We start from the raw sequence: 13886 nt of genomic DNA on the forward strand, positions 1-13886 counted from the left end.
TCCATATCCTCCTTTTCATCATGCATACAATTATCTGCTGAGTATAAATCAAATGTCTCAGTTGTGGAAGTCGAACGAAATTCAATGCATGCCACTGCTGTTTTTAAGGCTGAAGTTAATTGCAATGGCTACTTTTGCAAGAAATTTTGGTTGCAGAGATATTACTACTGTTAAATGCAGTACAAAAAGAGAAGAATCTAGTCTCCACCTCTGAACATTAATCTTCAAAAGTGATAAAACTGAGGAAATTACCTTATTTCTAAACTGAGTAGACATATTCTGGAATCCTGAGACACAATGGACACCAAATAGTAAACTATGAATTTAAAGGCAGTTGATACCACAGTTGATTCTTATTTCAGGGGGAAAAAATACAAACAAACCAAAAAAACCACTAACATAATAGCATCCAGAGAGTAAGGCACTAGGTTCTGAAAATTAACACTGATGTAAACTGACCTGTGTTTGTAGGACACATGAGGAAAAACCACGCCAAAGAGAGCCACAGATGCATCGATGACAGATACTCCTAAAGGAAGGGGACCAGGTACAGCTTCACCAGCAGGGATGCGCAAATAGATAGAAGAGGGATCATGTTCCAGAGCACCACTTCCAGATGCACTGTTTGGCTGAAGCTGCAAAATGCCACATAACATGAATACCTCTGAATATACCTTTGCACATAAAACCTGGAACTAGAGATAACCAAAACACATATGCAATAGCTTAGAACAACAAAACAGCTTACAAACACCTGAATGCAACTGCAGTGCCCCCATGCAAACACAGTAGTATTTACAGGGTCAGCTGAATCCTGAAGGGTCAAAGCAGTTAACAGCTGGATAAATACAAAAGCTATCACTCCTGGTAGTGAGAGGTGGAAAATAGAGAAAAGCAGATTAATTCTGGTACTAATAGTAGCTTCTGAATCACTGATTATGAAGTAGCATTTCATAAAAAAGGTCATTCATGTATACAATAATATACAATACCGTATATTAAATGATCGGTTTTGGCTATGATGTAGAAACAGTAGAAAACAGTAGAAACAATACTAAAACTACTAATGCTTCTATCCTCAAGAAAATACTTTCAAAACATCATTCCTCCAGGAAACACAATTAAACAGTTATCTATTTTCTCTGAAGAAAATTTTATATTCCTGTCAATTATTTAATCATGAAACCAAATTTGAATCCAGTAGGTCTATATTCTTCTTAAAGGCTCAGAAAACAATAGCAAACATTTGTTGAGACCTCTGTATCACTAAAACAAAATGTGATCAAGCAGAAGAAAATCATAGAATTATAGAATGTTAAGGGGTTGGAATGAACCGTAAAGATCATCTACTCCCAGTCCTCTCTGCCATAGGCAGGGACACCCTCCACTGGATCAGGTTGCGCAAGGTCTTATCCAAGCTGGCTTTAAACACTGACAGGGCTGGGGCATCCACAACCTCCCTGGACAACCTGTCCCAGTGTCTCACCGCCCTAAGAGTAAAGAAGTTCTTCCTAATACGTAACCTAATTTCCTCTCTTTCAATTTGTGCCCATTACTCCCTGTCCTATCACTACAGTTCCTGATGAACTCCAGCTCTCCTGTAGGCTCCCTTCAGATACTGGAAGGTTGCTAGGAGGCCTCCCGACAACCTTCTCTTCTCCAGGCTGAACATAGCCAAGTTCCTCAGACTGTCTTGGTAGGGACTTCATGGCCTTCCTATGGACTTGCTCCATGTCCCTCTTGTGTTGGGGACACCAGAACTGTACACAGTTCTCCAGGTGGGGTTGCATCAGAGCAGAGTAGAGGGGCAGAAACACCTTCTTGAACCTGGTGGCCACGCTGCTTTTGATGCAGTCCAGGATTTGCTTGAGTTTCTGGGCTGCAAGTGCACAATGCCAGAATCCTGTGACACACTACAGATCTTCACTTACCAACAGTGCCATGGTTTTACAGGTAAGAGGTTAACAAAAAAAAAAAAATGAGGGGAAGGAGCATCCCAGAAACCTCTGTGGATTGAAGACTGCACTGGAAGTCTACTATGTCCACCACAACAAACAAAGGAAGTTTATAAAAACTTTTTCTGCTTTGACATGCTGCTCGTGCCTCAGAAACAGCTTCCCTTTAGTTTCTCACGTTTGGTATCAGTCTTAGCTTTTGGATCTGCTGCATCAAGCCTTCTCAGAAACCTTTCCATTATTAGATGAGCTGTTGCAGAAGAGGCATTTTCAGCCAACAACATCGTGTCAACATTTCCAAATGAAATGCAAGATTTCATACTACACCTATAAAACCAGTTAAATCTTGTTTTGTTGTAACACCATTTGCGATATTGATATTCTGACAGCAATTTCATTATAAAACATGTTAAGTGGAACCTACATTTCTCCTGGTTCAGAAAAAACCCATATATATATGAGAACAACTGCTAGACTAGGAAGATTGGGGGATGGACTGGGAGTGTTGGGTTGGGGTTTTTTTAAGAAATTAGGCTAATTCACTAAGCACAACCCTGTGAGTAGGGTTATGCAATTTATATCTCAGCTGCAGGTAGTTTTTAATCAAAAGAGTACCCTGTAGATGGAAGAACTTATATCTAACAAAGCTCTGAAATAAGACTAAAAACAAGGCATGAAGCTTCAGTTTTAAAAGGCTTCCCCATACACACATCACACAGAGAGGGCAGATAATTCATTATTCCAGTTTTTTATTACCTGATCTTCAATTGACTTATGATCCGTTTCCTGCAGCCAAGAGCCAAGCAAAACACTATCATCATAATGACAAAGAGACCTTAAGAGTGATGTGGTTGTATTAGCAGAGTTGTCTGTCAAAGTAAATTCTGCTACCAACTCTCGAAGCAGCGCATTAAATGATCCTAAAAAGATAAATATTAAAAAGAATCACTGCTGCTTCTTAGCCAAAACATTCCAGCTATTGATCAAAAGTTACACATGTACCATTACTTCGATTTTAGAGGTAGAGAACAGAGAAGTAAACCTGACAAGACTAGAGTTGAGAGCAAGGCTTCAAACAGAACCCTAGGCTCTCAATTCCCAAATCATGGGTACCCAAATACCCAAAGAATGGATAAGGTTGAGAACCATTGGGAGTCATCTAGTCCCAACTCCCTGCTCAAGCAGGGTCCACTAGAGGACATTACTAAGGATGGTGTCCTGTTCTAAACAACAGATTGGGTCATTCCTTCCAGGACAATAATCCAGATTTTGAAAAAATTTGCTCATCCACATGCTCATGTAAATTTAATGAAATAACAAAAACAAACAAAAACCAAAAAGCTAATCTGTCAGACCCTGTGACAGTGCCTGGTAATTTAATAATAGTAGATCTGTCTAATACAGTAAATCAGGTAAAAACAAACAAACAAACAAAAAACAGCTCAAACAAAAACAAAAACACAAACAAAAAAGCAACACTGAAACTGAAACTAAACCTTCATTGTCACATCTATCTTTTCAGTATACTAAGAAAACATGAAATAATGTTCTCCATCTTTTAAGTAACAATGACTTAAACCACCATTATTGGATCTCAGAACATAATCTTCATATCTCCCAATCCTATAAACAGGACCATAACTTTTATACTGTGTTACTCTATGAATGTTTAGCAATATTCATTCTCTGTAGTTATACTGTCAAGATGACATACAGAAGATGAGGAATATAGTACAAAATTCTTGGAGATTCCTAGAATCCTATTTTCAATCTTGAACATCACAAGGAGCAAGCAGAATTTTTACTTTATTAAAAATTGTTAAAAATGTATGTACCTTCATATGTCTTTGGAGGCAATAAAGCCAATATATCATAAAGTCTTAAACGAACCATAGCTGCACTAGCTTTGAGATGAGCTCCATGGGCTTTAATTACTGATGGAATGCTACAGAATTAAAAAAGAAAAAGAGACAACCAGAAATGCTGTAGTTACTGAAAAGAGTATTTTCAAATTTCTTTTCACAAGATATATCTCTAGCCAAGGCAAGAAAAAAGTGTTCAGAGAACTACCCTGGACATCACTCAATTATCAGTACATTTTCAGAAGTAATTGTACAGAGAAGACTTTTAAAAGAAACAGAAATACCAAAACAACAAAACCACAACACATGCTGCCCAAAATCAGTGAAATGCACCTCCTGAGAAGAAAGCTCTATTCTAATTAGGGGTGGGGCAGAGGAAAGGGACAGACACCAAACCACAAAACCAACTCAATTCTATGTTTTATTTTTATTCTGTAAAATGCTGAAAGTCTTTTCATTAGTTCAATTCATAGGAGAAGAGCTTTTTGAATAACATCTAGTATACCAGTATCTTAGTTTTGTCATTTCTTGCACAGGGATAAGCAAACCATGAATTCAAAAGTTCACAGAACTGGAAATCAAAGCACAGTTACCAAAGTTACCACTGTAGGCCCTTCAGCAGTAATAATTTTACAAAGCTAAAGACCACAAACACAAGGATAAAAGTTTTTCTTCAAAATGGATGTGCAGCAACAGTGCAGTACTATGTCAGAACATGAATTAAAACAAATTAGTTGTAGTATTTCAAGAAAAGACAAAGTGAATAAAGAGCAAAAACTGCCTACTTACTGCGACATCATTGTCATGGCACATTCTATGGGTGTCATCAGTTTCCTGATCACATCCTCAGTAAGCAGCTCAGGGCAGTGAGCAACAAAACTTCTCATAGCTAACAACAAAAAGGTTTAAATTAAACTTTCACTGAAACAAACAAATATAAAACATAAGCAAGATACAGATCCTAGGAGAATATCAAAAAAGCAACAATTAAAAATGTTTATTCAAAGACTGTATGATATCCTCCAAAAACTGTATGCCAAAACCAGGTCACATTGATGAAAGTCTGACACATTTTACTCATTTTCAAAGAAAGCAGGAAAGTTACAAGAGCTCTCTCTACAATACTTGGGATCACGTTTTGGTTTACTGTACAGGTGTAATCTCAAAGTCTGAAATTCTTACCACACAGAGCTCCAGCACGGCCTTCCAACGTTACTTGCCAGGTAAAAGAATCTCCTCTCGCCTTCTCTGCTTCCAGCTCCTTCAGAGAACGTGGAAACACATTTCGCCATAGCAGCAACATCTTAGGCAGATGATACCGAACAACAGAAGGACCTATGCAAAAAGAATAAAGTGACACTATAATAAAAACATGTATTTAACTGAGTGTGAAAAATCTGCTATGAAGGCTTGTGCTCTTTCAGCTGTTTTTCTCTTATTTCACTTCTCCTTTTCTCCCCATTTGAACAACAAAAACCAAATTAAATTCTTTCTCATTTCCAGGTTAAAAGTGTGGCAAACAACTACTATACATTAAGTCTGCTTCTTGATATCAGTACCAAAAATATAGGAAATAGGCTATTCTATACACTACCATGTCCTATGGAACCACTGCCAACTGTCTTTTTACTATCTTTTTGACTTCAAACTTTTTTATGTTACTATTTTGAAGGCAAGTTCTTTAGCCTACCATAACTTGTCCAAAAAACGAATATAAAAATAACTGATAGTTACTGATTATCTAAATTACTTTAACAGTCAAATTTTTTTCTAAGCTTCTGAGAAAGGTCTAATGCAAGTACATTAAAAATACGTTAGAGAAAGATAACCAAAATAGGGATACACTGTTAGAAAAACATGACAATAAACTGGCAAAAAAGAGACAATTTAGAGAAATGAGATTAAACATAAAATGGTATTTTCTGAGAGATCAAAATACTGCAGAATGCATCGAAACTTTATCATATTTTCCAGTATAATAAAACTCAAAACAGAAAAAACAGTACTACCGCAAAATTCAAGAGTACACTTGCAACCTCTCAAAATACAGCTTCTGATACTTCTGTTATGGCAGATATGAACGTGAGGCTCGGTCTTTTAAAAAACTGAAGGGCTTTTAAACTAACAACACTTTGAATCAGTACTGTTGCCTATCTAGAGGTACACATGCAACTTGTTGGAATGCTCATTGCATTTACTTATGGTCCATTTCTTCTGCACCACAGTGTTAAGGAAGGAAGACTATGGGCAATTTTGCCCTTTCATAGAATGACTAAAGGCTGGGTTTCTAAAAACAGATTTATTTTTTTTTTTAGGTATGGCACCTTCTACTATCCTTCAGCTTACATAAACTCTAACACTTCATCTCTCCCCAGCATAACAATACTACTGAAATAAGTGTACGAACACTGTTTCTCCTGTATAAATACTCTTGTGCTAGATACTGAACTGATTATGCGTATAGACCACTTGCCAGAGTGGATAATCAGAAATGTTAGACAAGCTCTAAATAAAAGAAAAAGCAGACCATTTTTACAAACCTAAAGTCATGAGTGCTCCAAGTAAAAGCCATCCAGCTTGAGTCCGCTGCAAGGAGAGCCTGCTGTTTTGCGCAGCAGTTCGTAACAGATCCTCAGCAATACTGACCACCATCTGCACCAATGACAAAACATAAGAGATTTAAAAATATAAATGAAACCACTGCAAGCTACTGCTACTTGTTCACTCTTGTAGACTATATATAAAGATGTTCTCAAATCATTTAAGTTGACCTTGGAAAAAGAATGAATGCACATTACATTTCATGCAGATGATTAGCGCTTTTCATATGACAATACAGCTAGAAATATTCTCATCAGCAGTTATTTCAGAGATTTTCCAATATTTCAATTTCTCTTCAGCAAATTCAAAAGAGAGAGAGGAAAAAAGCTGTTAAATATTGCAAGTGAGATACTACAAACATGTACTCTGGCCACTACTCTCACGCTAGGCACAAGTTTAATTTCAATAATGCTTTAACTCACTAGCATGCCACACATTTTGCAAAGCTATTACTTGTAGATAAAAAGGTATCTTTTAGTACACTCAAAGATGAAACACTTATTATCTCACCTTTCCTTTGGCATGAGGAATACCTAGTGGACACTGATGCACACCACCTAACAATGCAGCCATTGCAAAACTGTAGCCACTAACAGCTTCAGGGGAGGTCTTCAGATTGTTGAGTCTTTCTGCACATCTGTCTAAAAATGGAGTCAACTGAAAAGGCAATGCCACGGCTACACACCGCAAGCACCACGCCGCAGCAAGGCGAGCGGCCATGCTGGGATGAAGAAGAACTGAAGTTACTGTCTCCAACAGACCTACAGAAAGGAGAGTTTACAGTCTTTAACTTATGCTGGTTTTAATACACATAGACAAGTAAACTGAATCAATACTAGACAGTCAATGTGAAAGTTAAGAAAGTCAGAATTAAGAGTACTTGAATTTTATGACTTTGCCTTTTCCTTTAATGAAAGAAAGAGGTGTTATTAGCATTATACTGCTCCACATCAGATTCTACCAGCAAAGTTGGAGCTGTCAGAGCCATAGAAGAGACTTCTACTTGAACACTGAAAAGAGGTAGCAACGCTATATAAGGAAACAGGCACTGGATGTGATGATTCCCACAGTGTTTTACACACATTGCCAATAACAGAGCAACAGTAAGACTATCTTTGGTTTTGTTTCACATTGTAGCCAAGCATATGCTACAGATATCACTGACTGCTGTACTCTGCTTTTGACACAGTGCTGTCTCCTCTGCATCATGTTTCCAGCTTTCTACACTCTACAGAAACCTCTGTGCTTACTTAATCCCACTTTCTGAGTCCTTCAGTCCAACCTGTCTCCACATCAAGACCTTCTTTGGTCCAGATCTTGGAAAACACTTACTTCAAATCCCCACTGCTGCTTTATCTCTTGCTTTCTCTTGAGTTAGTGAGCAATTTCTACCTGCTTAGTTCACAGCTGCTAACAGAAATAATGCTGAGATACGGTCCCCTCTATTCTTATGGGATGCAGCAGCCAGAAGGAATAAATATGGGTGGTCTCCCCCACCCCACAGCTGGCACAAATCAGTATGAGAAGAACATCATACACATCAAGACAACAATCTGCACAATGAAATAACTAAAAGAGCTTGCACTTCCATTGGAAAAGACCATAGGCATCCACAAACTGAAAAAACTTTTAAAACTCCAACACTACAGCATAAATGTGGATTCAGATACTGAAACAAACAAGAAGAAAATCCCCCACAAATCCTAGTCAACTTAAGACAAAGAACCACTTTTTTTAAATGGCACTACCCACAGCTTCACCTGAACAAAATACTTTTGCCTCCCCACAGAAATTTATTTAAAGGCAATACAGTTTTCCAGGAGCAAGTATTTCAGACCTTACACAGCAAAACAATGTATTTCCTATAAAACCATTATTGTAAACAGACCAATACCAAAAATTACAACTTTACTGACCCTAAGAAATAGCTTCAGACAGACTCCAATCAAAACAGCTGTTTAATACTTTGTCAAACTTGAAGTAAAGTTAGGGTACTAAAAACAAGGAGCTGGACAACTGTAGCTACCCGGAGTGCTACAGGAAGTGCCAGCTTCACTGATTTATTTCTTACATATTCATTCATTATTTAAGTAGATTTAATGATATTTCATATTCATTGCTCAAATGCCTCACAATCTATTTCCATTTATTTGCATACCTATAGAGGGTTCTTGAATAAGGGGAGATGCAGTGGCATTTAGACTCTGAACCAGACTACCCAATTCCTGGAGGGCACACACCATTACATGCTGGCTTGCAGCTACATCAGCAGCTCCTGATTTATTTTCACTGTTAGCATCATTCACTACTGCTTCTGCAGAAAAGAAAAACAAGAGTATCTTTCTTAACTACCATCTGAATCACACATGAGCTGCACAGGACAGAAAATGACAGTTTTGTTTTGATACCAACCCTGTATTAAAACAAAATCACAAGTCTGGTGATAGTGAGAACTTGCAAAGTGAACACATTCTGGAAGGGAATAGTTTTATAGCTATCAGCCAAACACAATCATCCAAAGACCATAAAACACAGTTGCCCAGCAGTTACTATGGGTGGCAGAGCACTAAAATTACAGCATTAACAGCATAACACAGCAAAAATAAGTATACAATACACAAATGCTGTATATGTGTATCTATACACAGTAACAAAAAAAATACAATCTTGACATATCTAGGTTTTGCATACAAATTTGCATGCATACACACTCAATGATACTGAGACCTTTAGTAATTAATTAATCACAATCTCTAATCATTTTAAAGATATCTAACTGACTTCCTAGATCCCACTGTAGGTTCCTTCTCCTACAAAATATCCTAGAAGCAGCAACTGTCTTTTCAAAGAGAAGGTGCTTTAGTATCAGCTTAATGTTTGTGTGTCTATTACAGGACAAATTTAGAAAATGGTCCATCTTATATGAAGGGAAGCTATCTTTACCAAGTAAAAACTATCAATTTTTCATCAAATTCATTGGAAATACTCAAAAAAATGAAATAGTTCTTCCAACCAGCCAAATACACAATGGAATTTCCTGCAACTTTGATAAGATGGCAGGAAGAGTAATTTCTGCAACTGTTTCCCCTCAGAAGTAGCATTTCTAATAGTCTTATTTTCCTGGAAGTAATACTTATGGTAATCAGAAGCCTTTTAAGGTTCCATACTTACCCTATCAAAAAATAATTATGAGAAAAACCTGCAAAAGTCTCAATATCAATTTCATTTCCATAGGTTAAACATTGCTTTAAACTTGAATTAGATGACAGCAGAAAAGGACAAGAAACAGATGCACGGCAAATACAGGGATGTGTAATTCCAATTTACTTTTTAAATCTTCAGCTCAAACTAATTCATTTCATAGGAAACAAATGCCAAGACAATTCTGTCAGCCCTCTTAGGGATTACATATTCTGCAAAGTTTAGCAAAGGGATCATATTTTTCTGCTCTAATTCCAATCTTCAGATTACATCTTTACTTGTCTCAAAATCCAATTGGCTGTTATGGATGTTAGCAGTGGAGACACAAGGACCTAAAAGATCCTGCCCTACCTTCAGCACTGCTAGTAAAGAACTCTGCATGACTTTCAATACAACCTATTCCAAGATAGATGACACATGCAGGTTTTTTTCTCCCCATTTCCATTCTAGGCTTTCAACATTGCATTTGCTATCACAGGATAACAAGCTAGCTTTATACAATCACTTTTCAAGTAAAACTTACGTTTTGGATAGCATATTTAAACAGAATGCAGCTGAACTATCATTTACCATAACAACAAAATTGCTCCTCACAGTAGAAGAAAGGTGAAAAATGGCTAACCAAGTATAATGACAGTAACTTTAAACTGGTCTCAAAATATAGAAAAACGGTTCTCACCCACTGCCTTCATTTGTTTACCAATGGCTTGACATATATCTTTGGCAGCTGCAATCTGTGCTTTCTCCCCGAGTAAGCTGCCCACAGTTGCTCTCAGGATAAATGACACACATCTTCGAGAGTAAACTGCCTCCACGTGGGTCTGAGTTGCACGAGGGTGGGAGACCAGATCAAGTACATGGGACAAAAAGGTAGCAAAGTTGCGCTCCAACCACTGACCTCCTAATGTTGTAACAAAGACAACGTAGGCCTGCAAAATTCAGAAGTCACACAGATTAAAGTCCAATTAAAACAGAAAGAAAAGACTATGTAAGGCTACAGTTATACTTGTGTATTATGCAGCACAGTAGCAATATCAGTTAGTAATAAGCAACCCTAATCAGGTTAGGCAGTATGAATCCATGCAGTAGCCAAGTCTTTGTTGCTGAAACTATACTGTTTCAAGCACCAAGAGTAGCCCCTGTACTGCTATGTATACTATGAAGCATAAAATTCGCTCTGCATGACAGCAAGAAAAGCCAGTTCATCACTTTAAATGTGTCTCTTTCTAAAAAATTTGAGAACCCAATGTAAATAATAGCAGCACCATCAGTGTGTTACAATTCAAAATAAAGACTCATGTACATCTCCCAAAATAGATGAGTCAAACCAGACTTGTAAGTTATCAACAAATACAGAAGAGTGTATGTTTCCTACTAAAAGGGTTACAACTATGTATATATAAGACATATAACATAAATGTTACTTAATTAAAAAGTTACAAACCTGGGTAACACCAACTCGCACTTCCCTATTGACAGATCCTCCTACTTTTAACATCTCTCCACCACTCTTCAGGAAACCAGATCCTCCTCGCAAAAATCCTGTGGCCATGAGCTCCAAGACCTCCTCAAGCGTGGCTCTCTTCACATTTTGTCGCATCACTTTTGGAAAAAGGGAAGTAACAGTTTGATCCCAAAGTTCGAACCAATACAAGCAATGATCTTGAAACCAGACTTATTAATTCACAACTGTCTTGCAAAAATAAATCTACCCAAAATTTCAGATAAAAATTTGTTTTCATTCTTAAAAAATAAGAATAATCACTTTTCCCAGATGATTTTTGTGATTACAACAGATATTCTGCACTCTTTCCTCTTTTTAGTTAATTGTTTATAAAAACAAATAATCCACCTACGAGCTCTCATCTACTGGAACAGCAATGTGTTGTGCAACACTGTCATGTAACATGGAACTGAAGGTGCAGTCTGCCCACTTAGACATGGAATCCAGAAGGGCTTGTACCTGTTGCTTGTTTTGGTATCAGTGCTGTAGCCATGACTGTCCCCAAAAGCTTTGACACTGCAACACGCACACCATAGTTTGAGTTTTCCAGAGCTTTGAAGCACAGGGTTGCAACATTCTCTAGTTCAGCTGTCCACATAAACACCGCTTCATTCTGTAATTCCAGCAGACACTGTAAGAAAAATAGACTTGCTAAGCACCAGGAGACCATTCTTACCTTTCACGTAAGTATCAGACTGCAATTGTCAGGTTTATTCAGCAAATATTTTAATATGAATATTTTAAGAGTTAATTTACACTCTCCCATATACCAAATAACTTAGCTGGGTAAACAATCAGAAGAGTCATAGAATAGGCTAATACATAAATAAAAAAATTAAAAGAAATCTCAAAGAAAGAAACATGTTACGAAAAACCTCTCCCACTGAGGCTCACAGATAATATATTCTATCTCATACATGTTTATGAAGTGGGGAATACATTACTTCAGTACCTGTGAAATAAATCAAATGTCTGAGCCTGCAGTATAAACTAGGAAGAACTTACCTTGCCCAACTAATTATCAAATTTCCTATCATACACAACAAGTCACACTTCAACTACAGGTTCTTCACAGTCACAGTACAAGAACTTCTAAGGCTAGTGAAAAACACACCCACCTTGGCCACAGCACATCGTACAGCCATAGATCTGTCTGTCAGCAGAGATCGGGCATTCTTATAAATGTCACGGTGACAAGAAGCTGCTGCTCCTCCGAGTCCATTGAGGACTTTCTGCAAACTCATCAGAATTTCACTGCGGCCCTGAGACTGCACACACACAAAAACATTTATGCAAAAATGTGGACACAGTATATACTAAGAACCAGCTGTATACTTTTGCATTTTCTTGCTTCTATACAGGAGTATTTTTGGAAACACTGACAATGAAGGCATATGTAACTGATATCTAGCTGATTTTAGATAGCAGTAAGCACTACATACAGCTTTTCTAAAACTCCCTGTGTTGTCACATAAATTAAGATAAGCCCAGGCAACCCAACAAATTGGCTCTAGACAAAATGCTTCTGTCCTGTCCCACTATTTATCTGCTGCAGACTCAGGAAAAAAAACAAAACACCAGCTGATACAAGAGAACAGGAAGCTCAAGTAGTTAACAGCTTCCTTCTATACCTGCACACAGGCAGGTACTTACAATCTGAGGACACACACACACATAAACAAATAAATAAATTATCACATAGGTACAAACAACACAGCTGAAGAAAACAGCGGCCAGGTCAAGATCCGTACAATCAGTATTCCAACTTGTTCCAATACAGCTATTTCTATAAAATCAAACCTACTGACAGCCCAGGATACATTCTCGCAATATTATCACATACTCTCTCTTTTCAGGGCACAATGTATCCTGCTCACATTCAGAGTAACAACTTTGCTGCAAAACTTAAGTATTTATTACTAATTTTTAACAACTGAATGTTTATTCAGGATACTTGGGCAAAAATCCTAACACAGTTGTTAGAAATAATACATACACTCATTTTGCAGTTTTAATTACTGATGCCACTATGAAGCAACTACTATAATATTCATATGATAAACTCAAAACTTTCTGCAGTAGATTTGATACTAACTAGGTAAGTGATTTGCCTCTATAGATGTAAAAGAAAAATAACCTAGGCATATTGGCAGACACCTTTGGCGGAAACAAGTTTCAGTTTAAATGGAATCAAGACCACACAAATAATCTGCAAATTACCTCTGCACTTTTCAGAGACTTTAAAAGATTATTCACAGTTTCTGGAAAAGAACTACCCAGCATTCTGCCCATTTTTTCATAAAATGCTCCAACACACGCCACAGCAGCCCTATGAAAAAAGACATTAATTGGTGTACTCTTTTTCTGTATTATCTAAATGAAGACAGACAAACAAAAATGTATGTTTTAATCATCATTGATGAATAAAAATCTGTTTATTATCCACTACTTATACTGGCTGTTCATTTAAACAATCTTTTTGTTTAGCAGCTTCTAAGAATACAAATGTATTTGAAGGGGTATTATTACAGGATCTACACAACAGAATGAAAAGTTCTGGAGAAAACAAAATATGCTGAAATCTCAGCACTATTAGGTCTTTTTCCAAGCACCTGCAAGATAACTCTTACCCTATAATATATCCTGACACATTTCTGTAGATACTGAATTATGGGTTTTTTCAAGACTAAGAACTTAAAATGAATAAATTATTGCATAACATAAGAAAAGTTATAGGTACTGTAAAATCACTCAATCCATAAA

General features: G+C 37.1%; 1 protein-coding gene across 2 annotated transcripts in view; it reads right to left on the reverse strand.

Moving 5' to 3' along the window:
* The window catches only part of HEATR5B (HEAT repeat containing 5B), a 57618-nt gene that overhangs the window by 39093 nt on the left and 4639 nt on the right, over nt 1-13886 (reverse strand). For both annotated transcript variants that reach the window (XM_039389455.1, XM_027735168.2), the window contains exons 5-17: nt 13344-13452; nt 12242-12391; nt 11583-11754; nt 11064-11221; nt 10299-10548; nt 8577-8732; nt 6929-7179; nt 6358-6469; nt 5000-5152; nt 4607-4706; nt 3791-3900; nt 2712-2875; nt 460-635 (exon numbers count right to left, since the gene is read on the reverse strand). In XM_039389455.1, the coding sequence (XP_039245389.1) occupies nt 460-635; nt 2712-2875; nt 3791-3900; nt 4607-4706; nt 5000-5152; nt 6358-6469; nt 6929-7179; nt 8577-8732; nt 10299-10548; nt 11064-11221; nt 11583-11754; nt 12242-12391; nt 13344-13452 (2061 nt within the window). The remainder of the gene's footprint in view (nt 1-459; nt 636-2711; nt 2876-3790; nt 3901-4606; nt 4707-4999; nt 5153-6357; nt 6470-6928; nt 7180-8576; nt 8733-10298; nt 10549-11063; nt 11222-11582; nt 11755-12241; nt 12392-13343; nt 13453-13886) is intronic.

This window comes from Pipra filicauda, unplaced genomic scaffold, assembly GCF_003945595.2.
Source record: "Pipra filicauda isolate LSUMZ 115617 unplaced genomic scaffold, ASM394559v2 scaffold72_size3293161_pilon, whole genome shotgun sequence".
Classification (NCBI taxonomy): domain Eukaryota; kingdom Metazoa; phylum Chordata; class Aves; order Passeriformes; family Pipridae; genus Pipra; species Pipra filicauda.